The sequence below is a fragment of the Pelodiscus sinensis genome, unplaced genomic scaffold, assembly GCF_049634645.1.
Source record: "Pelodiscus sinensis isolate JC-2024 unplaced genomic scaffold, ASM4963464v1 ctg81, whole genome shotgun sequence".
In the NCBI taxonomy this organism is placed as follows: Eukaryota; Metazoa; Chordata; order Testudines; family Trionychidae; genus Pelodiscus; species Pelodiscus sinensis.
The window spans coordinates 223,199-251,160 of record NW_027465987.1 but is presented as its reverse complement, the minus strand read 5'-3'; the positions used below and the strand labels follow the sequence as shown (position 1 = coordinate 251,160).

Below are 27,962 nucleotides of genomic sequence, written 5' to 3'. Positions count from 1 at the left end.
TGCATAACTGCTCAGCTTTATATGCTTCCTAGCCACACATTCGCCTTCCTCTGTAGCATGGGGCACAGATCACAGCTGGAGGATTCTCTGCATCTTGGGGTCTTCAAACTATTTGAAGGCTTCAATATCTGAGATCTAGGTGAGAGGATTATTCTAGGAGGGGTGGGTGAGATTCTGTGGCCTGCACTGTGCAGGGGGTCAGACTAGATCAGTGGTCTCCAACCTTTTTACACCCAAGAGCACTTTTTAAATGACAGACCAAGCCAAGATCTACCGTCCCGCCCCTTATTTGAAGCCCCGCCCTCTCTATTCTCCTCCTCTCCATCACTTGCTATCCCCAATTCTTATGCTGCTGCTTTTTTTTTTTTTTTTTTTTAATTCTTCTGTAGAATGAGGTTTTTCCAAGATTTGTCCTGTCTAGACTGGACCAAATGTCAGAAAAAAACCCCTTCTTTTGGAAGCCACCTTATTCCTTGGGGAAAGAGGAATATAGGGGTGACCGAAAGAGCCTGATTGCTCTTCCACTAAAAAAGCGGAAGAACAAACGCAACCCTGGATGCAGAAGAGTTTTTCTGAGATATCTCCAGAATCCTGAAAAACTCCTGCAGTCTAGCCGGACCCCCGCTGGGTTGAGACAGGATGTGTAGTCTCTGCGGTGGGAATGAGGGATTTGGGTGTGGGAAGGGGTGAGAGGTGCAAGCTCTGGGAGGAAATCTGGATGGAGGAGGAGGTGGAGAAGGGGACACTGGCTCGGGGAGGGGGCTCCAGGCTGGGCGGTGTTGGGATACTAAGCAAGTCACAGGCTTGCGGATGTGAGGGTGCAGGAATTTGGGTTGGGGTATGTGAAGGGCTCAGGGCAGGGGGTTCCAGTGTTTGATAGGCTCAGATCTAGGGTCTGGGGAAGGGGGAGTGCAGGAGTGGTTGTGGCCAGATGGGGGCTTGGCCCCAATTGGGGGTTTGTTGGCCAAGCTCCATTTTTAAATAAAATACTATGTTAAACACAAAAAGTTTCTGCATTGTCTTTGTTTATGAGAATGGCAGGGAACCTGCCTTGAGTCAGGGGTCACTGACGCATAGAAAAGTCCTTTGGGAGCAGGGGACCCAGTACTGGGGAGGGGTGCTAGTGGGTTCTGGGTCAGGGAACAGGGTGCCAGTGGGGACAGGGGAGAGGGGGCAGGGTGCCAGGACAGGTTTCTGCAGCAGGGGTCAGGGTGCTGGGGGGGACAGGTTTCTGCAGAGGGGAACAGGGGGACAGGTTTCTGTAGTGGGGAAGGCAGAGGGACAGGTTTCTGCAGTAGGAGACAGGTTGCCAGAGGGAACTGGTTTCTGCAGGGGGGGCAGGGTTATACAGCGGGGTGGAGGGGCAAGGGAGAGGGAACGGGGCCAGGAGGGCGGGGGACAGGTTTGGGGGAGAGGAGAGGGAACAAGGTTGGGGGCAGGGAGTTCCCTACACCAGCCACGGAGGGAAGCCTCCGACCCGCGCTCCCTCCGGACTGACCGCAGGGCAGCCGGGCTGGAGGGAGGAGAAGCGGCTGCCCGGCCAGCTGGCCATGGTGCTCAGCCAGGGTGCACCAAGCTCCACGTGGGCAGGCGCAGAGGGGAAGCAGCCCGATCAGCTGGAGCGCGGGGCAGCGTCTTTCTGCTGAAAGCCACAGTCAGCTGGCTGGGGTGTTTCAGCCCTCCAGACCTCCCAGCTCCCACCATTCCTTGCAGCTACACACCTGTGTTGTTGCTCGGTGAGTAGCTGCTCCTCAAATGAGGAAATCTAATGTAAATGTACTGCGCACGCACGCAGTTCAGAGAGGGCTGAAGAGCTACTCTTAGAGCCTCAACATCTACCGGTAGCTCGCGATCTACTGGTTGGTGACCACGGGACTAGATGATCATAATGGTCCCTTCTGACCTTAAAGTCTATGAGTCTATTATACCTCCTCATAAAACATTCTCAGAAAGGCACCATTTTCCCTGAGGGCTCTGTACTGGTCTCCGATGGCTAAAATAATGACAGAATGGGAAATGAAAGAGCATGAATATGAATTATTTGATGCTGTTATAAGCCATGTGAACTAAACCATTGCACAGGTACTGGATCAGGCATGTCTCAGGAAGTAACTGCCCTCACTAAGGGCTCTCAGCACGTCCAGCCTTCCACTAATTGACAGGAAATGCACTGCCTGTCAGTCGTGTCGTCTAGACTGTAGCACATGTTGCAATTCTGTCTGTGTTCTGTCCCCAGAAACACAGCCAAAAGTTCTGGCTGGGAGTTACATTGGGAAATGTAAAATCAACAACATTTTTATGTCTGAGATCAAAGAAAACAATTCCAGGTATTTTGCAGGAAGCCTTGGGCCTCAGTTTGAAAGGCTCTGAGGAATCTTCACTTTCAATGTCTTCCCCAGTGTTTGCTGGCGCCCAAGATCTGAGATTTATCTGGTCCTTGAACCCAAGATAAAGAGCGAGAACAAAGCAAAATGTGAGAGAGACTCTTAGTGCTCTCCTTTCCTGATCACAATCTCATGCTAAATTTGTGCCTTAATTTATGCAACTACCTTTTAATTATGGGTATAATTCTTAGAATTTTCACCCCAGTGATGTGATCTGCAGAAAGCTGTATCTTTGAAAAGGAAGCCTGTGCCCTGGTCATGCTGAAAGGTCTCATGTTTGGGTGCACACTTTTAACAGTCTCGACCCAAACTATCCCAGTGAAACTGCGCGGTATTTCCAAGTTGATCCCTTAGATTCTGGTATTGACTTGGGTCCTGTAGCTGTCATACTGTTAGAACTCTTCCCAACAGCTTCAAGTGATGGTCATAGCTATTTCATAGAATCATAGAATAATAGGACTGGAAGGGACCTCGAGAGGTCATCGAGTCCAGCCCCCCGCCCTCAAGGCAGGATCAAGCTCCGTCTACACCATCCCTGACAGATGTCTATCTAACCTGTTCTTAAATATCTCCAGAGAGGGAGATTCCACCACCTCCCTTGGCAATTTATTCCAATATTTGACCACCCTGACAGTTAGGAATTTTTTCCTAATGTCCAATCTAAACCTGCCCTGCTGCACTTTAAGCCCATTACTCCTTGTCCTGTCCTCAGAAACCAAGAGGAACAAATTTTCGCCTTCCTCCTTGTGACACCCTTTTAGATATTTGAAAACCGCTATCATGTCCCCGCTTAATCTTCTTTTTTCCAAACTAAACAAGCCCAGTTCATGAAGCCTGGCTTCATAGGTCATGTTCTCTAGACCTTTAATCATTCTTGTCGCTCTTCTCTGTACCCTTTCCAATTTCTCCACATCCTTCTTGAAATGTGGCGCCCAGAACTGGACACAGTACTCCAGCTGAGGCCTAACTAGTGCAGAGTAGAGCGGCAGAATGACTTCACGAGTTTTGCTTACAACACACCTGTTGATACAACCTAGAATCATATTTGCTTTTTTTGCAACAGCATCACACTTTTGACTCATATTCAACTTGTGGTCCACTATGACCCCTAGATCCCTTTCCGCCATGCTCCTTCCTAGACAGTCGCTTCCCATCTTGTATGTATGGAACTGATTGTTCCTTCCTAAGTGGAGCACTTTGCATTTCTCTTTATTAAACCTCATCCTGTTTACCTCTGACCATTTCTCTAACTTGCTAAGGTCATTTTGAATTATGTCCCTATCCTCCAAAGAAGTTGCAACCCCACCCAGTTTGGTATCATCTGCAAACTTAATAAGCGTACTCTCTATCCCAATATCTACATCATTGATGAAGATATTGAACAGTACGGGTCCCAAAACAGACCCTTGAGGAACTCCACTTGTTATCCCTTTCCAGCAGGATTTAGAACCATTAACAACAACTCTCTGACTACGGTTATCCAGCCAATTATGCACCCACCTTATCGTGGCCCTATCTAAGTTATATTTGCCTAGTTTATCAATAAGAATATCATGCGAGACCGTATCAAATGCCTTACTAAAGTCTAGGTATATGACATCCACCGCTTCTCCCTTAGCCACAAGGCTCGTTATCTTATCAAAGAAAGCTATCAGATTAGTTTGGCATGACTTGTTCTTCACAAACCCATTTGTTAAATGAGACTCTGTTCTAAGTGATGCGCATTGATGTAGCTTAAAGAGAGGTTGAAACTCTAACCTGGGACTCTGCTCTGGCAACATCCCTGATGCAGCAGGGCCACAGATGTTGCTGGGGCAGAAAGTCCTGGTGGATGGCGAGAGGCAGGAGCCCTGTGTGGGGTGGGAGCCCAGCCATGCTGGCTGCAGAGGTGCTGGCAGCTGGGAGCCCTGCTGCAGGAGACCTGCTGAGTTGGGTGGCTGAAGCACCAGTGGACTCCAGCAGGGCAGCAGTCTGTTGTGCTGGGGCAGGAGCCCCAGAAACGGGGCAGCGGTTTGCCCTGGTGGGGCCAGGAGCCTCCGCTGTAGGGCAGTAGTGTGCCCTGGTGGGGCCAGGAGCCCTGGCAGCAAGACCATAGGCTTCCATAGTAGCACTGGTGGGGCTGGGAGTCCAGCATCACAGTGGGCAACTGGTGGGGCAGTGGGGCCGGAGGCAGGCGGGAAGCTGGTGGGAAGGCTGGCAGCTGGCCAGGAGGAAGCCGTGCTGAGGGGCCAGAAATGACCCCTCTGGTCCAGACAAATCCCTCGTTTGGAATGAGTCAGGTCCCAAGGATGCCGGACCAGAGAGGTCCAACCTGTAGTGTTGATCATTAAGAATTGTTCTGCTCATCGGACAGAGAAACCATTATCTGGGTGTGAAGACTGGGGTGACTTGCTGGTAGTTGCCATAATTTGTATTGTTTAGGTATTTCGTTAATAATGTATATCTTGTTTTGACAGTGGGCCAACTGTGGGAATTGTGGTTTGAGTCTGTCTCTCTCTCCCGTCAATGCACCGGATCAAATCATATTCTTGACTTGCATCTATGAGCTGCAGTGTGAGGTCAAGGCTTTATACTGCAAATATTTAGAAAAGGAGATGGTTACCAGACGCTGTCACCTCCCATTCTCAGAGGATTTCCAGATTCATCATAATATTCATCCACACTCAGGTTTTTATCGGCATCATGGGCAGAGTTGAAATTTGAAATCATACGAGTAGGAATCCCCAGACATCTGAGCACTAAAAAACCCAAAAGAAATAATGAAAAGCCTGTATTTCTGAGAGAGAAAGTTTCTAGGCAACTATCCTCAGCCAATATTTCTGGATAGTGATCCTGGCCAAAGCAGGTTCCAACATTACCAGAACTTTGAAACATGCCTCAGTAGATATAGGATTTAGTGTTTAGCATTTCCCATAATGGAACCTTTGCAACAAACAAACCTTTGCAACCTTTCACTGTGTTAATGAAATGTACCTGTGGTCAGCACTGATGCAAAAACCCAGCATTGTCCGTATTTGACAGGTTTAAATCCCGCAGCGTTCCACTTTTTCAGGATTTCAACGCTTCCGTTCCAGCTGCTGGGACTTGTTCCGCCACGGTAATCTCCACTCCAGTTTCCCTCCAGCACCCCATTATCATCATTACTGTTTACCTGGAAAAATTACACCTTAGATTAACTCATAGCATAGTTTTGTGGAGAAAAAGGGAAGGAGGGAGAAACAGCTTTGTGTAGCGCATAGTGATAATTAACACCGATAACTGTTACAGAAATACTTTTTCATCAGTAGATCTCAAAGTGTATCATGATTTTTACTCTATGGATCCCCACAATGCCCTTAGACAGTGCTATTGTCTCCAGTCTACTGATGGTAACCGAGGCACAGGGAGGCTGAGTGACAGACAAGGTCACACAGGGAGACTGTGGAATAGGATGGAACTGAACTTGGACTCCCAAGTTTTACGCTAGTGCCCTAATCTTTGGACAAGGGGCAAAGCTGTTGCCTCAGGGAACTGGCCTGTAATAAAGATGGCATCTTACTTTTAGGGAACTGAAAGATAGATTTCATCAAGCAATACAAACATCTAGCCCTCTTTGCTCCTTCCACCCAACAATAACAGCAGTAGCTCAAAGCCTTTTCCAGAACCTGAAGTGCATCATATCAGGGCCCATGTGCCAGCTGGTGTCAGCCTGCTGTAGATGTATTCCCCTGCCCCAGCTTGTCATGTGCTGAGTTTCAGCACAAACAAGGCTCTAGGTGAGGAGATGCACGTTACACCTCAGAGCAGCTTCATGGTTTACTGAAACTATTAGAAAATATTCCTGGCCAGATGCAACGATCTTAATATTCTTTTGTCTCCTGCTTTGATTGCTACTCAAAAACACCTTTAAGCCAGTGTAGTGCTAGTGAAAGAATAAAATCCTCTCCTGCAGGAACACAGCAAAGGGAGAGATTGGGTACGACATCTAGGGAGCTGGGGAGGACGCTGGCCCACAGAAGGATCCCTTTCCTGTAGAGCTCCCATCAAAAGAAGGCAAACATGAGAACCCCCGGTTTGACCACTGTAGATACTAGGCCCACCCTTGCTCTGTTTACTGGGGGAAATGAAGCTGAGAACAAGCTCTAATGTGGATCTAGGTATGATCTCTGTAAATGCTACTGAAACCACTTATGCTCTCTGTATACTGAGGCTATGAACACTTTATTTTGTCTGACAACTGGATACTACAGTAATAGGTGCCTCAGAAATACCCTTGATTAGGAAGAGCTTGCAAGTGCAACTCAGGTAGGTTTTTTTGGTCACACTGGTTTCTGAGCTGCAATTCCCTGTGAAGGTAAATACACAGTTTGTATCTCCCATCTGCCTTTAAAAAAACAGTCAGTGGCTTTGGCTTTTGCAGTGTTTCTAATGCAGAGTAATTTAACCCTTTTCTTACCATGGCACTGAGCACACGGCCCACGTACTTGGGATCATTTCTGCGAGACACATCGGTGGCAGGGTCTCTACGGTAGTTTAGGCTTTTATCCAGCGAGGCGAGGCAAATATCCAGAATGCCTTTTTGAAACTGTTTGAAAAACAGGTTGATGTTATATGTGATCCAAATTGTTCTTCCTTATAAATCATCAGGGTAACATAGTGTAACGCAGTATTTGGAATAATATTTTAAACGTTTCTTAATGAGCCTTTCTACTGCAATGTAAATTTGGGCTCGATGCAGGAGTTACTCGAATGACGATCTCATGCCTGTGTCATTCAGCAGGTCAGGCGAGGAGATCACAACTGATCTTTCAGGTCACAGGATTGACGACTGCGTGATAAGGGTTGGGACAGTGCGGCCCAGCACCACGGCAGTTCCATCTGTGTACAGAGTTATCCAGCAGAGGCTTTTAGATGTTTACAGCTGAACTCTGGGACTCCTGGTTTAGGAGAAATGCCCAGTTATTGATACTGATGCTTATGTGAGCTGGTATAAGGTGGGGGCATGAGATGAGGCCTGGTGCAGAGAAAAATGGCTAGTGGCTGCTAGTGCCCCAGGAAGTCTCTTAAAGACAGTGTAGCAAAAGTGTGAACTAGAGAGAGGAGGCAAGAAGAAAGGCAGGGGAGGGATAGCTCAGTGGTTTGAGCATTGGCCTGCTAATTTCTATCCTTGCAGAGGCCATTTAGGGATTTGGGGCAAACATTTGTCAGGGATGGTACTTGGCCCTGCTGAGAAGGCAGGGGACTGGACTCGATGACCTTTCAAGGTCCCTTCCAGTTCTAGGAGATAGGCATCTCCATTAATGTATTGAAAGGAGATCCGTATATCATGTTCTTTGCTTTGTATTTACCTGGCCATAGTTCCAACCAGAACTGTTAATGCGGTTTGCGTTGCCTGTAAAAACCATCCCAAACTCTTCCATCACGTACTCTTGGCGTTCAGCATTGTTAGGCATAAACACATCATCTCCTGAAAACCCAAAGCAGAGGTGCTGTAAAACCACAAAAGGGCCGAGATTTAAGAGCCTCAGATGAGCTCCTGTAAACTCCCACCCGGCTCTGCTCTGTTCTCATCAACGGATTTTAGAAACACCACCCTTTTGCTGGTGGGGCTGGAGGTGACGGAGGGGAGAGGGAGGACATGTGGCTAAGTCTCTGTTCTGCAGGGGAAAGTTAGTGTGCGCTGGCTTCAGGGCCTTGTCTCTTTTCTCGGGGATAGCAGAGTCCCTGGGAGTGCCCACTTTCTGCTCTTCTGTGGTGAGGCTGAGCTGTGGGGGGCACAGGGCTCAGGCTATGCCTGTCTCCCCGGTAGGACTCTGTAATCACACACAAGCTACAGAATGAATGTGATGAGTTTGGGAATCCCACAGGACCCTGACTGCACTGAGAGGAGAGGGAGCGCTGCCTCCTGTGCCCTCTACTGTAGGTGTCTAAGCCATTCAGTGGTTTTTGTGTCACTGGAAGGCATGGGGGCACTCCGGATCCCCACACTTGCTGGGGGGTTCAGCTGCTGTACGTCAGATGGGCAAGCTGCACGTATTAAAGCTGCAGTGAGTTACTCAGGGAGCAACCCGAGTGTCTGTACCTTGAGACCAGGGGTTATAGAGTAGAACAAAAGTTCCGACGATCCCCTGGGAGGCATTTCCCCCTGAGGTAGGCTGCACGCTCAGTTTGTAGCGTCCGATGGCAGCATTGGCTGGACAGTAAATAGAGATGGTGACGGAGCTGGACTCGGTGGATTGTTGGACTGCGCTCCAGGTACCATTGCTTGCTGTGCTGGAGATGCTGAATACAGCCTGGGTCTTAGCTTTCAGTGATGGTTTTGGCCCTTGCAAAGAGGATAAAGAACACTGAGATGTCTCCTGCTCTCCTAAGTCACATACAATTTCCAGTTGACACAGTAGAGACACACCCCCACGAGTGAGTTTGTACCAGATGTCGGCATGCTACAGACCAAGGCTACTCAACACGCAGCCCACGGTCCATTTGTTTACGGCCCGTGGTGCAGTTTGGGTTTACGCGGGGCTCAACACACGGCCCGCGGGTGGGACTCTGAGCATGGCGTCTGCTGGGAACATGCTGCACAGAGGTAAGCTGTCTCCCAGGAGGGGTGAGCGTTGAAAGACGCCAGCGGCCGGGCTGGCTGGGCAGACGGGTACAGAGTGTCGGTGTCTCTAGCCCCCAGGGAGGAAGTGCTGAGAGCGCTGGGGCTTTGTGGGAAGTGCTGGTTGCCTAGCCTTGTGGGCAGAGCGTGAGAGGTGCTGACTGGCTCACACTGGCCACGTTTGGGTCTGGTGCTGCGGCTTAAGGCTTAATATTTGTATTCGTGCCTGTCAGTGTGAAAGAAGCTATTTGCATATATTTGCATATATATTTGCATGTATTTGCAACCACGCTTAGGTTGCGGCCCTTGGCATGTGCTGTGAGTATCATTGTGGCCTGCAGGGCTTCCAAAGTTGAGTAGCCCTGCTCTAGCCAAGCGGATGCACAGCAGTGGTCACAGGGCCTCTGAGGGGTGAATGCCTGTTGGCATCATTGCCTCCTTCTGGCATCTGCAGGGGAGGCCATTGCCCGTCCGTGAGAGCAGCAGCCTGTTTGTGGGGGGGACTGAAGCGGGGGCATTACCTGTCTCTGCAGTGAACTTGAAGCTCTCTCCAGACTTCAGTGCTCTGTTGCAGGTCGCTGTGATGGAGAAGGGCTGTTCTCTCCTCACAATGAGGTCTGTGCTGTCGTATTCGTTGGTATGGTGTTTGCGCCGATTTGCTTCTTTCTGCCAGTCGATCTTGATTAATTGTAGACCTGTGAGATGAGAAAAAAGAGCTGAGGAGAAGCCTAAGCCCTTGTAGGGGCTGGCAGAAAAAATCCCAGGCATCTTCTCTGGAGTTGTACATGCTTTAAGTACCAGTTGCTTGGGGCAATGGGAGGTGATTTGATGGAGTTGCAGTCTAAACCAACCGACTGCTTCTTCCAGTCAAATTACAACTTCTGACTGTGACAGAAGGCTGAACATTTGAGGTCATGAATAGGATCATACAGGGGAATCCTCTTGGCCTCAGAAAAGGAAACCGAGGACTTAACAAATCTATAGACCCGAGACATGCTGCTGTATTTTAAAATGTGACGTGACTCACTTTTGCGGCAAATGCAGCCCCTGGAGCCCCAAAGAGCAGGAAGTCTGCTCAGGGCTTTGGCATGTCAAGACAAGGCACCTATGTAGCCCTTAGGTCAGGTCTCACACAGCCATCCAGGACCCTTAGGAACTAGATCTGATTTCATTGCAACACTTGTCCCCTTCTCCAGGGAAGCCAATGGGATTGCCAGGCCCTTGGGCAAGGTTGGGGAGCCTGACTCTGCGCTCGCTAATGGGGTGGGCCCATGGGTGGAAGGGCAGAGCTGGGCTGTCAGCCCCCAGTGTTGCCCAGACAGCATGGTGCCCTTGTCCTCGCTGTCCCTCAAAGCTGGCTGCAGCATGCCGTGCAGGGCTCTGGAGCACAATGTACAGCACTCCCACGGAAATTCAAATGGTCCCAGGGCTACGGCACTGTGTCAACAGCTGGTGCCTCAGGCCCTTTAGTATCGCCTGGCCCCAGAGCAATTTCCCCCTTTGCTCCCTACCTCTCCATTATGGGTCCTGACCTCCTCTCCCCCATGCACATCACTTCCACCAGTTCCACAGCTGCATGTGTAGGTAATACACAGAAGATAAAATGTGCTCTTATGTTCTAAGATGAGACCTCCCACTAATACTTCCCCTTATGAGCAATAAGTGTGTCTTGCAATCACCCATCTACATGGCAGTGAACGTTTTCTCTAGGCTTTGGATCCAACATCTCTTCTTTGCGTTTCTTGACCCCCCGCTCTGTAGTTCTAGTGTCCACACAAGTTATTTCTAGGTGCGACTCATAGCTTTATTGGTTGTTATGCAACAGGGGCTGAAGGCCGAACAATGTCAGATTATGAATGAAAGGAAACGATGAAAGAAGCAGTTGAATCCTCAACAGTGATGTAGCAGGGGCTCCATGAACCCCTTACTAAGCAGGGGAGATTTCGGCAAATCCAGTAAGTGCCTGAACCACTATTGCTTACTGCTTGAACTTTAGCAACCAAGCTAACAGGCGGGGCGGATATAGGGCAGGGCGAACTGGGCGGCCGCTCCGGGCCCCGCGCTTCAGAAAGCCCCGCGCATGCGCATGGCGTCACTGCGCATGCGCCCTGGCAAAGGGGGGGCCCTGCAGAATTATGCTGCCCGGGGCCCCACAAAACGGTCATCTGCCCCTGCTAACAGGCCCAGATTAGACCTAGACTGCAACTTCCGCATGACCACAGTCAGGGAGGGAAGGGAGAGTTTGGGTGCCACAGAGAGGGCAGCTTGACCCCGCGTCCTTCCTGAGGCCCAAATCTCTAGTGAAATCACTGACCTATGCATTAAGAAAACCAGGAAGTTTGTCTAAATGCTCTAAGACACATATCTATCAGGGCCCCCGAGCATGAAGTCTCTGAAAAAGAAAAAATGCATCTGGTGAAAGTGATGATCAGAAGAAAACCTCTTGCCTAACCTTTAAAAAGTGCTTGCCTAGCAAGTTTTTGAGTGGCATGTTATTGTAATACTAATGGATAAATAGGGAAAGAAAGTCTGAGTTTGGGGGAACAATTTTGGGAACACTTGGAGGGACGCCTCTAGGACTCCTAGAAGACTCTTCACTTCTGGACACATCTTCGTCCCCACTGGCAGACGGAAGACTGGCCATCGGAAGCCTGCTCGGTGTCACTCGAGAGCCACACTCCACTTTGGAGGGTGGGGGTGTTTTCCTAACCTGTTGCGGACGTGTGTAAGTGCTTGAGACTAAGTAAAGTTTAGCTTTAAGTGAAAGCATTCTTGTGTTGTCCTGTTTGTACCATCCATCTATTGGACGGATGACCATACCTCCCCTGAATTATTTCCTGACACCACCGCGCAGAGAGTAAAAGTTACTGAAAGGTTTTGGTTGAAAGAACCCGGGTAACATAACTCATTCACCTACTGGGTGTAGGTCACAGTCCCATTAGTGCCACTTAAACGAGAGAGAGAGAGAGAAAGAGAGGCTCCATCTATACTACAGCCTTCTTCTGCAAAAGCTTATGCAAATGAAGTGTGGAGTAGAATATTGCCATGCTTCATTTGCATAATTAATTAGCAGCTGTTTTTGCACATGAGGCTTTTGCACAAGAGCCGTTCTTCCTGAAAAGAAGTGGCAGAACGGCTCTTGCGCAAGAGGGGGTTTTACGCAAAAAGGAGCTGTGTAGACATTTTACAAGGAGTAAGGGAAATCAGAGGACGAGTGCTCTTTCTCAGACTTCCTGCTGTGTAGACAGCGCCAAAAGCCGAAATAAGCTATTTCAACTTAAGCTACACACCTGAAGTAGATGAAGTTGCATAGCTTATTTCAGCTTTAGCCCTGCTGTGTAGATGTGCTGGTAGTGCACACCGGCTCCACAGTTACTGCACTTTAGATAAACCACACCCATGAGAAGTGTAGAGCTTACTGTGTTCTGGATACAGAACTAGGGGGCCTGTGTGGACAATTGAATTGCTTGTTTTACTCTGCTTGCCCTCCAGAAATGACCCATAATCCCCCAAGTCATCTGCTGTTCGTGGAACTCTTCTGCCTGCCTGATTCTGTGGTCCTGGACACAAAGCAAACCTTTCATGAAATGCTCAGCTGTTGAACACAGAGGAAGGTGTGTGTGTGTAAGAGAAAGAGAGGTTGTGCAAAGAGCTGGAGAGGAAGGTGAGGGGGGTGGTAGTGTGTGTGAGATGTCAAGGTTTTCCCCACCCCCTATCTCAGGAGGGGTTGTTTCCTATGGCTGTCTAAACTTACAAGACAGCATGCTGACATCCCCCAAAACACACTTCTCCCTCTCCCACCTTCCCATGACTTCGGCTGAAAAGCAGCTGTCAGTGTAGCAGGATGACTATGGAGCAATGGGATTGGGAAACTTGCATCATGTGATGCTGACTGCTCCACAGCACCCACAATGCACTACTCTGTGTGACATTGCAAGAGTTGCTAATGTGGACACGCACAGTGTGGACACACAACAGTAGTTTCCCTGCAGCGCTCTACGGGCAGTGCTGTAACTACCAGCACTTCACATATGCCAGTGTAGACATAGCCTAAAATTCTGCAGTCTAACTGATCAGAAAGTTGGAGTGTGTTCCCTGAGTCTGGAGGAGTTGTTCCCATCCTCCTCTATGGACGCTGCTAAATTAGCCCAGTCAGAAATGACTTCATTTGGCTGGGTTCATTTGGACCTGCTGGAGACAAAAATATTCCCTTTAAAATAGCTCTGATTGCACTTAATGGCAGGTTCTACATTTAAACAGAACCACAGGGAAGATCCTCCCTCCCCCCCATTTCCCCTGGTCTACACCCTGTCTCAGATCCCACGAAGAGGACACTGGACTGGGTTGTGAAGTGCTTTGGGTATCTCACACAAAGTCTGACCTCATCCACCAAGTGTCAGCATGTTTGTCGGGGGCTGCCTCTTCCTGAAGGTAGGGTAACGAGAGTGAGTTCTTTTTAAATGGGTGATGAAACCAAGTGGACAGATACTCTATTCTCTCCCCTTCCTACATGGAGCATAAGCCTGTGGCACATGGAGCAGATTGGAGGCATTGATTCGTACGGAGAAGGTCGGGCAATCAGCTAGTTGTCTAAGGTGTTTATACGTGAATGCAAGAAGCCTGGGAAACAAGCAGGAAGAATTAGATGTCCTGGCACAGTCAAAGAGCTATGATTTGATTGGAATAATGGAGACTTGGTGGGATGACTCTCATGACTGGATGTTTTTCGCCTTCCTCTGTAGCATGAGGTACAGATCACAGCTGGAGGATTCTCTGCATCTTGGGGTCTTCAGACTATTTGAAGGCTTCAATATCTGAGATATAGGTGAGAGGATTATTCTAGGATGGGGTGGGTGAGATTCTGTGGCCTGCACTGTGCAGGGGGTCAGACTAGATGATCATAATGGCCCCTTCTGACCTTAAAGTCTATGAGACTGGAGCGCTGTCATGGAAGGGTATAAGCTGTTCAGGAAGGACTGGCAGGGGAGAAAAGGAGGAGTTGCACTGTTTGTAAGTGCAGTAGGATTGCTCAGAGCTCCAGTATAGAGAGGAAGGAAAGCCTGTTGAGAGTCTTGGGGTTAAGCTTAGAGATGGGAGCAACAGAGGTGATGTTGTGGTTGGTGTCTGCTACAGACCAGATCAGGTGGATGAAGTAGACGAGGTTTTCTTCAGACAACTGAGAGAAGCTTCGATCACAGGCCCTGGTTCCCATGGGGAGCTTGAATCACCCTGACATCTGTTGGGAGACCAATGCAGCAGGACACAGGCAATCCAGGCAGTTTTTGGAGAATGTTGGGGATAACTTCCTGGTACAAGTACTGAGGGAACCAAACGGGCCATGCACAGCTTGACTTGCTGCTCACAAACAGGGAGGAGCTAGTAGGAGAAGTAGAGGTGGGTGACAACCTGGGCAGCAGTGATCACGAGATGTCCGAGTTCTGGATCCTGACCAAAGGAAGAAAGGAGAGCAGCAAAACACACACCTTGGACTTCAGAAAAGCAGCCTCTGACTCCATCAGAGAACTGATGGGCAGGATCCCCTGGGATGTAACACGAAGGGGAAAGGAGTCCAGAAGAGCTGGCAGGATTTTAAAGAAGCCTTATTGAAGGCACAGGAATAAGCCATCCTGATGCACAGTTAGAAAGGCAAATATGGTAGGTTCACGTTCACTGCACCTTGGCTTAGCAGTGAAATCCTTGGTGAGCTTACACACAAAAAGGAATCTTAAAGAAGTGGAGACTTGGACAGATGACTAGGGAGGAGTATAAATATGTTGCACGAGAATGAAGGGCAGTTACCAGGAAGGCGAAAGCGCAATTGGAACTGCAGCTGGCAAGGGATGTGAAGGGTAACAAGAAAGGTTTCTGCAGGCATGTTAGCAATAAGAGGGTGATTAGGGAGGGGGTGGGGCCCTTACTGGCTGAAGGAGGTAACCTAGTGACAAATGATGTGGGAAAATCTGAAGTACTCAATGCTTTTTTTCCCTTTTATGAAGGAGGACTGAAAGAATTGGGCTTGTTTCATATCATATTTGCTTGTTTTGCAGCACTGTCACACTGTTGGATCATATTTAGCTTGTGGTCCACTATAACCCCAGATCTGTTTCTGCAATACTCCTTCCTAGACTGTCGCTTCCCATTCTGAATGTGTGAAACGGATTGTTCCTTCCTAAGTGGAGCACTTTGCATTTGTCTTTATTAAACTTCATCCTGTTTACCTCAGACCATTTCTCTAATTTGTCCAGATCATTTTGAATTTTGACCCTGTCCTTCAGAGCAGTTGCAACCCCTCCCAGCTCGGCATCATCTGCAGACTTAATAATCCTACTCTCTTTGCCAACATCTGTATCGTTGATGAAGATATTGAACAGAGCCGGTCCCAAAACAGACCCCTGCGGAACCTCACTTGTTATACCTTTCCAGCAGGATTGTGAACCATTAATAACTACTCTCTGAGAACGGTTATCCAGCCATTTAAGCACCCACCTTGTAGTAGCCCCATCTAAGTTGTATTTGCCTAGTTTAGTGGTAAGAATATCATGCAAGACTGTATCAAACGCCTTACTAAAGTCTAGGTATACCACGTCCACCACTTCACCCTGTGAAAGTAGAAAGAATTATACTGTAAGAAAAAGATGAATTGTGCTGTAATAATTGAATAAGTTAAAGGAATTCTGTTTGTCTTTTAAGATGAAGAAGAAAAGTATGTTAATGTTGATTGTAGGTATGCAGATCAAGGTGCTAGCCAATTTGGGCCTGAGTTTAACAGGAAAAGAAACATTAAGTGTTAGGAAACAATTCCAGATAATCAGGGAGATATAGCCAGGAGATTGCTGTGTGCTTAATATTGAAATGAAGAGTACTTGAGTAGCCTCACACTAATTATGTGAAGTTTTGCCCCCCTTTTAATCCTGTTAATTTTGGCTTCCTTTTGACTGTATAAAATCAAGGGGTTTGAACCTTGTATGGTACTCACATTTTCTCCATGCATTTTAGCAAAGCTTTGCTGAAATAAACAGAGCAGTCTGCCAAATCTGTGAGTCCTGTCTGACTTTGACAATTTGGAGGTCCCACTGAGATGGCAACCGTCTTCGCTGAGGCTGTGAGATCCCTGACTGTCTTGTAGGATGACCGTGGCAGCCGGCACCTGGGCATTTAGCCCGAGTGGTCCTCCGCCAGAACGGAAAGGTGCACAGCCACAGCGAAGTCTACGCCATCGAACCTGTTGGTTCCTGCTCTGTTCTGGTAGGGATCCCGGGATCTAACATCAGGACTCTGGTCAGGTAATTATTTTGTCCGGACTGAGGACTGTCTTGTCTCTGTGTCTATCCGTCTTCCCTGTGGTGTGAGTGAGTCTGGGAGCCATCCCTGCCCGGGGACTGGCCGACCAAGGGGCTCCTGTCCCCGCGGTCTGTGTGACTGGAATCTGCACAATCGCAGCCGCACCGCACCTTGGATAAAATCCTTGGAGTGAACGCAAGGGCGATTGAGGCAGTAGCCTGTGGGCTTCTTTTGTGTGTTGCACCGGGCACCGCTCTGACGAACCCGAATTTCCTCCTGGTGTGATTGGTGTATGAAGTCCTCCTGTATGGGTAAGCAGACGTCTAAGCAGGGATAGTTCCCTAAAGGGACCCTGGCTCAGTTTATATATTTTAGAAAGGGTCCGGACTCCTGTAAATTTCTGGAAAAATGATCTAGATTAACTCTGGGGGGATCCCAAAACTCAGTGGCCACTGTTAGGATCTTGGAACAAAGACCAAGTGGATGTCTTAAAAGACAAACTTGGCCTTCCCAAAAACTAAATTGGCTAGAGGAGAGGTAGATTGCTTCATGCAGTGGTGGGACGAGGCAAATCTTAAATGAACTGAATCGAAGCTCGCCTCCCTTAAAAATTCTAATTATAAGAAAAAAAAGCTTTATTGGAAACCTCCTCTCCCACCACCAGACCAAGCGCTTCCCTTTACCCCGTCCTCCAAGAAAACTCAGACCGGTCCCACTTGAAGCTATAAACCCTGGACCCACACAGAGCTCCACTCGATTTTAAAAGGTTTTCCAAAGCCCCAGGAAAACCCTACCAAATTGCAGAGGAATTTTGCTAGTGTGCAATGCCTATGAACCCTCTGAAGCAGACCTCCTGCAACTGTGTAAGCTACTTATAACCCCGTAAACAGCAACAAAGAAAAAAACCCGGGCAACTATCACACAGACTGACTGATGGTTTTTGTTTGTTTGTTTGGTTTTTTTGGATTTTTTGGGGGTACAGCAACCAGGTAAAAATGGACAGGGCGCCCTGGCGCATGCGTTTGTTAATAGCCTCTTATCTGCTATTAGCAGTATGTTAAAGCAAATAAGTGTTGGATGGGAGGCCAAGACCATGGACAAATTGCAAGCAGTGGCAGAGCATTGCCACTGCACTCTAAAAGGAAAGAGAAGCAGTCCTCACAAAGGTTGATAGCTCTGCAAATACAGCATTATTCAGGGCAGGGCAGACAGTACTGGGAATGGGGAGGGTACCAAGAATGGGGATAAGGTCAGAGAAGGGGTCGTGGCACCGGGTTTTTGGGATTTAGAGGTTTCAGCTCCGGTCATATCCACCCTGTGGGAACAAGGCATTATTGTCCCCTGTTCCAGCCCCTGTAACACCTCTATCCTCCTCCCAGTTCGAAAGGCTGATGGGAAATCATGGCGGTTTGTTCAGGATCTTCAAGCTATTAACTGCATTGTTGTACCCACCTTTCCTGTAATCCCTAACCCAGCAACTAATCTGGCTTCTATCCTGCCAGATGCAACTCATTTTACTGATGTTGATCTGTGTTCTGCTTTCTTTTCTGTCCCGGTTCACCCTAAGTTCCAGTATCTTTTTGCCTTTTCTTACAAGGAGCAGCAGTATGCTTCCCAAGGGGCACACAGAAAGCCCGTCTTACTTTTCCCAAGCATTAGCCAAAGACCTTGTTAACCTGGTCTTCCCCTCTGGGTCCACATTGGTCCAATGTGTAAATGATCTACTCCTCTGTTCCCCTTCATTATCTGCCTCAGAAACTGACTCTTTAGTGCTTCTCACTGCCCCCCCCCCCCCACCTTAGGGTTACCTGTCTACTGTAAGCCCTTTACCCTTTTCTGCCACGAGCAATCTGGTTGTGCACTTGGGGTTTTTACTCAGGAGCATGGTGGCAAAAAAAAAAAATCGTCCAGTAGCTTATTTCTTTGCCACCTTGGATCCTGTTGCCCAAGGTCTACCCCCGTCTGCGGGCTGTGGCTGCCGCGGCACGCCTAATTAAAATGTCTGAGTCCCTTGTCCTCCGCTCTCCTGTTTCTCTCATGGTCCCTCACTCTATAGATACTCTCCTGCTACAATGTAATACAGCTCACCTTTCCTCCGCCCGCCTCACTTTTACTGCTTTCGGCTTCGCATATCACCATAAAGTGCTGTTCTCAGTTGAACCCTGCCACTCTCCTTCCTCTGTCTAATGACGGTGAACCCCACGACTGCCTTGCAGCTGTCTCTGCTGTCACCGTCCCATGCCCCGACCTTTCTGATGTCCCTCTCTCTAACTCCGACCTTGTGTTATTCACTGATGGTTCCTGCTTTAGAGATAGCCAAGGTCGTCTCCTCGCAGGATATGCTGAGGTATCACTCTCTGAAACCCTAGAAGCTGCGCCGTTACCTTCTGTGACTTCAGCACAAGTCGCTGAACTAGTTGCCCTAACCCGCGCTTGCTTTCTGGATGAGGGATGCTCCGCCACCATTTATACTGATTCTCGTTACGCTTTTGGGGTTGTACATGACTTTGGCACCCTCTGGCAAGCTCGGGGTTTCCTTACCTCTGCTGGTACCCCTATCAAGAATGGCCCCTACATTGCTGCTCTCCTGTATGCACTCCCATCTGCATTAGCTATTGTTAAGTGCCCTGGTCACTCCACAGCAGATACTAATGTTGCTAAGGGTAATGCTGCCATAAAATCTTCCCCAGGTGCGTTTCTCGGTTCCCTTTCTGTTTCCGTACCACCGCAGTCCCTTTCTAAAGTCACCCTGCTCCAAGACTCTGCCTCAGAAACAGAAAAAGACTCCTGGGTCGCCCAGGGTTGCTCTCTACACCCTGATTCCCTTTGGCGCCCCTTACTGGTGCCTTTGTGGCCCTCTTTTCGCTCTACCCAGCTCTAGCCGCCCTGCTACACGGCGTTTCGCATGTCGGAAAGGAGGGTATGATCTCTGCTGTAACTAAGGCAGGATGGTGGGCCCCACATTTCAGCTCTTTTGCAGCTCACCTCTGTGCCGCCTGTACCACTTGCCAAAGCTACAATGTTGGCAAACCTGTAAAGGTATCTCACGGGTTCTGGGGCCTGCCCCAAGCACTGTTCTTGCATTGGCAGCTTGATTTTGTACAAATGCCTGTGTGTCAACTATATGAATTCATTTTGGTTATGGTATGCTTATTTTTGGGTTGGATTGAAGCCTTTCCTTGTCGCAAAGCTGATTCGCTGTCTGTTGCCAAATGTTTGTTAAATCATATTATGCCTGCAAAAGAAACTCCTGCCACTCTGTCCAGTGACCGGGGTACACATTTTACTGGACAACTTGTTCAGCACCTGGATCGTGTATTACATGTCACACACTTGCTGCACTGTCCCTACCACCCACAGAGCGCAGGTGCAGTTGAAAGACGAAATGGCATGCTAAAAAAAATAATAAGCTTGCAAAAATTTGTGACTCTACAGGGTTAAGCTGGCCAGCGGCCTTACCATTGGCCCTTATGGAAATTCGATCCACCCCATCCCAAAGACATAAATTAAGTCCTTTTGAAATTGTTATGGGGCGCCCTATGCGAACAATGGCTACCATTACTCCAGTCTCAGACTTGAACTTGACTCGCAGTATACTCCTTCAGTACTGCAAGGGACTAATGCAAGCTGTAAGTCACTTCCATTCACAGGTTTGAGCCGCCTGGCCAACCGAACCCACCTCTGACGCCTGCCACACCCTCGAGACAGGTGATTGGGTCTACATACGACACCACCAACGAAAACACGCCATGGAACCCCGGTGGAAGGGTCCACATCAGGTGCTGCTCACTGCCCAGACGGCTGTTAAGCTATCCGGCATCGCAGCATGGATACAGGCTTCTCAGTGTAAGAAGGCACCACCCCCAGCAGACCAGTCATCGCCTCAGGACCACGCAGAGTCAATTTTGACTCCAGAAGAAGACGTAGAGGAATAGCCTGCAATACCTTACAACCTACGTTCACGTAAGGGTTGCCTGAAGCAGACGACAACCAAAAGCAAGGCCCAAGAAGAAGCAGCAGTGAGCCTAGCGCCTGCTGCCTGGTGGACATAAAACCGTGACTGCGGTTCCCTCAGCTGAGGTTGTCAGAACCAAAAAGGGTCTTGCCTCCAGCATGTGCCTCTGGTGGGGCCTGTTCCTCGGCTACTGGTGTCTTAAGGTCTGGGGAATCCACAATGACAATGACAATTCTTTTATCCACCAGCAAGTATGGATCGCTCAGACCCTTAATATCTCTAATTGCTGGGTCTGCAGCCACATCCCAGCCCACTCACAAGCTGGTTCCTGTCTTGGCAATCCCACTTAATTCCCCAGGCCTCACCGGAGGACCTCATCCATTTAACAAGACATGGAACAGTAATGACACTTGGGAAGCAGTAGGAATAAATGTATCTAAATGGATAAGCGTGGTGGAGGGAAAAGGTCACTGGTGTTTGGTGTGTAATGGAACGGGGCTAAATCTGGGGAGAAGCAGTTGTCTCCAGCATATTGTAACATCAGTACAATCTTTAATGCCATGCAAATAACACTACTCCCCGTAAGGAGAATCACCTTGTGCCCTTCGGGGGATATTACTCCTCCTTTATAGACATCTATATGGCAAAGGGGTGCAACCGACCCTTCCCGGCTTTGATAGGGCATCATTGGGTCTGTGGAACAAAGGCCTATACCACATTACCAGTTAACTGGTCAGGTATCTGTTATCCCGCCCAACTCTTCCCACAATTCCGAGTGTTAGAGTCCTTCCCACGAGAACGCCTCCGTAATTTTAGGCGAAAAAGAAGGGACTTGTCGGATGCCAAATGGTATGTGAATCACATAAGCCCTTTAACTTGGGAAGAGGCTATTGGTGGTTCCTTTATCCCACTTGGGGGAGTAATACATCATGCAAAAAGGCTTCTGAGGTTACAAGCAGTAGTTGAAATCATGGCAAATGAAACTGGAGAAAGTTTAAGGGCCCTGGCCAAAGAAACAGAAGCGATCAGACAAGTGGTCCTCCAAAACCGTCAGGCATTGAATATAGTGCTGGCAGCAAAAGGAGGGACCTGTGCTCTCATTGGCAAAGAATGTTGTGTATATATACCAGACAACACCAATTATGTAATAGATCGCGCTAGCTACTTAGAAAAGATTGCATATCTTCCTCACGAAGAGCCAAGTTCCCTGTGGAAATGGCTGAGTAACTTGTTCAATTTCACTGGCATAGGAAACTGGTTGTTTCAGGGAGCCCTGACTATCCTATTTGGGATCTTAATGATTTTTGTATGTTTTCAGTTAATCTCCTGTTGTATCCAAAACTGTGCAAAACATATCACACAGCTAGCTACCCCTCACCAGAGTGCTAATCTGATGATTTTAAATATCACTGATGAACAGAGAGACAAAGAACGGTTAATGCAAGAAACCCAGTAATTGTTGGTCATAGGCGAAGCTTGACCAAAAGGAGGGATTGTGAAAGTAGAAAGAATTATACTGTAAGAAAAAGATGAATTGTGCTGTAATAATTGAATAAGTTAAAGGAATTCTGTTTGTCTTTTAAGAGGAAGAAGAAAAGTATGTTAATGTTGATTGTAGGTATGCAGATCAAGGTGCTAGCCAATTTGGGCCTGAGTTTAACAGGAAAAGAAACATTAAGTGTTAGGAAACAATTCCAGATAATCAGGGAGATATAGCCAGGAGATTGCTGTGTGCTTAATATTGAAATGAAGAGTACTTGAGTAGCCTCACACTAATTATGTGAAGTTTTGCCCCCCTTTTAATCCTGTTAATTTTGGCTTCCTTTTGACTGTATAAAATCAAGGGGTTTGAACCTTGTAGGGTACTCACATTTTCTCCATGCATTTTAGCAAAGCTTTGCTGAAATAAACAGAGCAGTCTGCCAAATCTGTGAGTCCTGTCTGACTTTGACAATTCTTATTCACAAGACTCGATATCCTATCAAAGAAAGCTATCAGATTGGTTTGACATGATTTGTTCTTTACAAATCCATGCTGGCTGTTCCCTATCACCTTATTATCTTCCAGATGTTTGCAGATGAATTCCTTAATTACTTACTCTATTATCTTTCCTGACACAGAAGTTAAACTGACTGGTCTGTAGTTCCTTGGGTTCTTATTTCCCTTTTTATAGATGGGCACTAGATTTGCCCTTTTCCAGTCTTCTGGAATCTCTCCTGACTTCCATGACTTTTCAAAGATGATAGTTAATAGCTCAGATACCTCCTGTATCTGCTCCTTGAGTATTCTAGGATGCATTTCATCAGGCCCTGGTGACTTGCAGACATCTAACTTTTCTGAGTGATTTTTAACTTTTCCTTTTTTAATTTTATCTTTTAAACCTACCCCTTTCCCACTAGCATTCACTATGTTAGGCATAGTGACCTGGAGAAATTGGAGGCTTGGGCCAAAAGAAATCTCATGAGGTTCAACAAGGACCAGTGCAGAGTTAGGACAGAAGAATCCCAAGCACTGTTACAGGCTGGGGACTGAATGGCTAAGTAGCTGTTTGGCAGAAAAGGACCTGGGGTTTCAGTGGATGAGAAGCTGGATATGAATCAACAGGGGCCCTTGTAGCCAAGAAAGCTAATGGAATATTAGGGTGCACGAGGAGGAGCATTGCCAGCAGATCTAGAGAAGTGATTATTCCCCTTTATTCAGCACTGATGAGGCCAGATCTGGAGAATTGTGTCCAGTTCTGGACTCCCCACTATAGAAAGGATGTGGACGCATTGGAGAGAGTCCAGTTGAGGGCAAATAATTAGGGGCTGGAGCACATGACTTACAAGGAGAGGCTGAGGGATTTGGGCTTCTTTAGTCTGCAGACGAGAAGAGTGAGGAGGGATTTGATAGCAGCCTTTAACTACCTGAAGGGAGGTTCCAAAGAGGACGGAGGGAATCTGTTGTCAGTAGTGACAGATGGCAGAACAAGGGGAGGTCTAGTTTGGATATTAGGAAAAAACTATTTTACTAGGAGGGTGGTGAAGCCCTGGGATGGGTTCCCTGGGGAGGGAGTCGAATCTCCATCCCTAGAGATGTTACGTTCCAGCTTGACAGAGCCCTGGCTTGGTTGATTGATTTGGGGTTGGTCCTGCGTTGGGCAGGGGCCGGACTTGATGTTTCCTGAGAGCTCTTCCAGAGCTAGGATTCTGTGAGTCGTTGGGGGAAATGTTTGTGGAGCCACTTTTTAAAATAGGTCTGTGGTGCTGATGTGGTGCTGAGTCCTCCCCTTTTAAAACCCCAACAGACACCAGTCATTGGGAGCAGGGTCAAACCGGGACCTGTATGTGAATGCATGAACCGTCACTGCATGAAGCCACATATCGAGCAGGTTCATTAATCTCTCTCTAAGTGGTTTTGGTGTCACTAGATGAAACTGAACACCGCACCCAGGAGATATGTGGATTACGTTGCCACATCACTGCACAGCTGTTACACTGAGGCAATTGTGGCTAGTGGTTATTTCCTTCTTGCTGCAATCTGCGGTTAGTGTTTTACTGTAGAGTTTTAACACACACACCCTTTGTTAACAAAGAGTTCTCTGAAGTAGCCAGTAGCACTTTTCATGGCTGTTACACAAGATTTAATTAAGCAGATCAAGGGCCCCACAGAATTGCCGGCAAAGGGGGGGGATGGGTGTGTGTGTGTGGGTGGCGGGGCTGGCCTTGTCCTCCCAAAAGGGATGGGGTCTCAGGTGGAAGGGACAGGGCGGGGCAGCCAGCCCTAGTGTCACCCAGACTGCATCATGGTAACCTCAGCTTCACTGCAGCAGGGACGCAGGGTGCCCTGACCCTGGCCCAGGGCTCTCCCTGCCACTGCGGTGAAGTGGAGCAGAGCAGGCTCTTGGGCCACTCGTTTCCCACAGCTGTGGTGATGTAAGGGGGGGCCGACCCCTGCTCATGGGGCTGGAGGAGGGGCTTAGGGCAAGGGGGAGGAAAGAGCAGGGTGGGGTGGGAAGTAGAGGAGGGGTCTTGGCCTGCGACAGGGTTGCTCCAGGCCTTGCACCCCTGTAGGCAGCCCTGGCAGAATAAATCCACGAGGAAGATGCCAAGATAGTAAGTGGTTCCAGTCACCCCAAGGCAATTTTAAAAACCATCGTGTGTAGATAACGTGTGTGGCTTCTAGAGTCCATGGGCCTGATTCTCCTCTGCCTCCATCCATGCAGCCCATTGACTTCCATGGATTTATTCTTCATTTACATCAGAGTGAGAGGAAAATCAAGCTCTTTGTTTCTGCTCGTTGGCTGCTGCTCTCTGGGTCTCTTTCCAGTTCCACCATATGATGGCCCTGATTCATGGTATGCCTGCAAAGCCCAAGCTCCAATGCCAGCACAGAAAGCGAGGGGCATGGCAGAGAGAAATAGTGATTCATTCCCTCTCCAGGCTAAATTTCCCTGATGGGGCTCATAAGAAGGTTTAAAGGCGCTAGTGCAAGTCCAAGGGGTGCCCTGCATACACCTTGCACCTTCAGGCCCAACATGTCTGCTCAATACACAAACACCCCTATAAACACAGGCTTGTAAAATCATTGCAGATGAGAAGTGAAAAAGGCCTCAGGAGGACATCCAGACCCAACCCCCTGCTCAGTGCAAGACCAACCACAACTAAAACTTTAAGCCCAGCCTTAAAAACCTTTAGGGACTGAGACTCCACCACCGCCCTAAGCAGCCCATTCCAGTGCTTCCCCACCCTGCTAGGGAAATAGTTTCTGAACTGCAAACCGTGGCCACTGGGCACAGTGGACATGGCTGTGGACACGCGGCGTAACACATGGTCCTGCATTCTGCCAGCAAAGTACCCCGACGTGCCAAAGATTGCTAACCCCAAAATAGAATATGCAACACTTAAAGCCCTTTGCTACAAATTCCCACTAAGCCAACCATTCTGATAAGGGAACATAACCTTACTCAGTTGCCCGTAGGGTATTTGTTGAGAGACTTATATTTTACTCACCAGCCATGGTTTCTTGCTATTCTGCCACTCGCGTCCGGTACTCTGGCCAATCTTGTATGATGAGGCTTGAAGCTGTGCTTGAAACACCATTTATAGAGAAAATTTTGGGCGGGTCTCTCTTGTGCAAACCAATTACAATTTAAATGAGGTAGGTGAGGACCTCAGACCATGCAAATATTCAGATGACAATACACTATCTCATAGGCTGTAAAGTCTCTAGTTATGCAAGCCAGGAGGAAAAACCAGGGCAGTGGAAGTTACAAGTTACTTGTTCAGAAGGAACTGATTTAGTTTCGGAAAGAGTCCTAGGTTTCAGGTAAAGCGATGTGTCACTTCTAGAGCTGAGAAGTAATTTGAGTCACTGCGAATTCACACCTTTTCCTCTCTGTGTCCCATAGGAACCTGTCTAATGCGTAGAGCTTTCTCTCTGCTCTACGCTCAAACCACAGCTGCCAGCTCCTCAGAACCAGGGACATTACGTCTCTCATGGCTGAATCACGGGAGCCAGTTGAGTTATGTTTTCCTTGGCTTTTGAAGTAGATTGGTTGCTAGTGGTTGCCAATGGCCTTTCCTGCAGTGTCCCTGGAGAGGAAGGTTTTCACGTGGTAGTAAATACCTGCACAAAAGACAATCAGTCTTCAGACATTTTGAAAAGGGTGATCTTCTTTTTGTAGGCATAAATGGGCACAAACCACAAACTCTGCAGTCTGCATGTTTGTGTGTTTAAGAAAACACTGAGGCTGCGTCTAGACTAGCAAGTTGTTCTGCAAAAGCTACCGCTTTTGCGCAAAAACTTGCCAGCTGTCTACACTGGCCGCTTGAATTTGCGCAAGAACACTGACGATCTAATGTAAGATTGTCAGTGTTCTTGTGCAAATACACTGGCGCTCCCGCTCGGGAAAAAGCCCTCTTGCGCAAATGTTTTTGCGCAAGAGCTCCAGTGTAGACAGGGAAGAACCGTTTTGCGCAAAAAAGCCCCGATGGCAAAAATGGCGATCGGGGCTTTCTTGCGCAAAATCGCATCTAGACTGGTCACAGATGCTTTTGCACAAAAGCACTTTTTGCGCAAAGGCAACCGTGCCAATCTCGACGCTCTTTTGCGGAAATACTTTTAACGGAAAAACTTTTCCGTTAAAAGCATTTCCGCAAAATCATGCCAGTCTAGATGCATGATTTATTGTTGTGAATAATTCATGGATAAGAACGCAAGAACATAAGAATGGCCGTACTGGGTCAGACCAAAGGTCCATCTAGCCCAGTAGCCTGTCTGCTGACAGTGGCCAGCACCAGGAGCCCTAGAGGGGGTGGACCGAAGACAGTGATCAAGCGATTTGTCTTGTGCAATCCACCTCCAGCCTCTGACAAACAGAGGCCAGGGACTCCATTTCTGTCCCCTGGCTAATAGCCTTTTATGGACCTAACCTCCATGAAATGATCTAGTTTCTCTTTAAATTCTGTTATAGCCCTAGCCTTCACAGCCTCCTCTGACAAGGAGTTCCACAGGTTGACTACACGCTGTGTGAAGAAGAACTTTCTTTTATTAGTTTTAAACCTGCTCCCCATTAATTTCATTTGGTGTCCTCTAGTTCTTCTTTTTAGGGAACTAATGAATAACTTTTCTTTATCGGCCCTCTCCACACCACTCATGATTTTATATACCTCTATCATATCCCCCCTCAGTCTCCTCTTTTCTAAACTGAAAAGTCCCAGTCGCTTTAGCCTCTCTTCATATGGGACCCGTTCCAAACCCCTCATCATTTTAGTTGCCATTTTCTGAACCCTTTCCAAGACCAAAATATCTTTTTTGAGGTGAGAAGACCACATCTGTACACAGTATTCAAGATGTGGGCATACCATAGTTTTATACAGGGGCAGTAAGATATTCCGTGTCTTATTTTCTATCCCTTTCTTAGCATCCTATTTGCCTTTTTGCCTAATTCCTATTTGCCTAATTCCTAGTATCCTATTGGCCTTTTTGACCGCCGCTGCACTCTGTGTGGAAGTTTTCAGAGAACTGTCCACAATAACTCCAAGATCTCTTTCCTGATTTGTTGTAGCCAAATTAGCCCCATCATACTGTACGTATAGTTGGGGTTATTTTTTCCAATGTGCATTACTTTACATTTATCCACATATGGATGCTGGAATATTCCCCCTGGGCGGTTGTATGGGTCCATTGGACTATTTTAGTCTTATTTTATAAGTGGAAAGGGCATCAAATCACTTACTTTGAGAGACTGCTGCAAATAAAGTTCTCCATGAATATTTCAAGTAGAAATAAAGCAAGGCAGCTGACATCTTTGGCTTCACACTGGCCTATCCTTGCCATGAGGGCAGGGGACTGGACTCAATGACCTCTCGAGTTCCCTTCCAGTCCTAGTATTCTATTATTCTATCCCTGGTTTTTTACAATTTGATGTTGAACTTTGTTTTTAATTTTCAATGTTTTAAACCAGCTAGGCCTGAAAGAAGAGTTCAGAATGTGTACATTCTGAGTAAACTGATTCAGTGGTGTTCCTCATAGATTGTGTCCATGCCAAGTGTTGATTCAACAGTGTGACTGATAAATTTACCTTATGATGTTATGCCAGGTCAAATATTTTTAATTAATTAGTGCGATCTCACACATGCACACACCTGAAGGATTTCCTGCCCAGCTATATGCTGAGCTCTGTCTCTTTGGAAACAGAATCTTGTTTTATAAGAAGCAATTCTGCATATGAGGACAGGAACGGCAATACTGAATCAGCCCAGTAACATCAAATCAAGAA

The 27,962-nt window shown here is 47.7% G+C and overlaps 1 protein-coding gene across 2 annotated transcripts in view; it reads right to left on the bottom strand.

The window, feature by feature from the left end:
* Positions 1-25,310, bottom strand: part of LOC102446242 (protein-glutamine gamma-glutamyltransferase E-like) — a 31,330-nt gene extending 6,020 nt beyond the window's left edge. The window contains exons 1-7 of one of the 2 annotated variants that reach the window (XM_006111068.4): positions 25,192-25,310; positions 9,486-9,659; positions 8,446-8,688; positions 7,712-7,830; positions 6,820-6,948; positions 5,358-5,535; positions 4,987-5,122 (exon numbers count right to left, since the gene is read on the bottom strand). In XM_006111068.4, the coding sequence (XP_006111130.2) occupies positions 4,987-5,122; positions 5,358-5,535; positions 6,820-6,948; positions 7,712-7,830; positions 8,446-8,688; positions 9,486-9,659; positions 25,192-25,198 (986 nt within the window). In that variant the 5' untranslated portion in view covers positions 25,199-25,310. Of the gene's footprint in view, positions 1-4,986; positions 5,123-5,357; positions 5,536-6,819; positions 6,949-7,711; positions 7,831-8,445; positions 8,689-9,485; positions 9,660-15,450; positions 15,558-25,191 lie in introns of those variants that run through there. The other variant, XM_075917718.1, reaches the window with a different exon arrangement.
* Between the last annotated feature and the right edge of the window lie 2,652 nt (positions 25,311-27,962).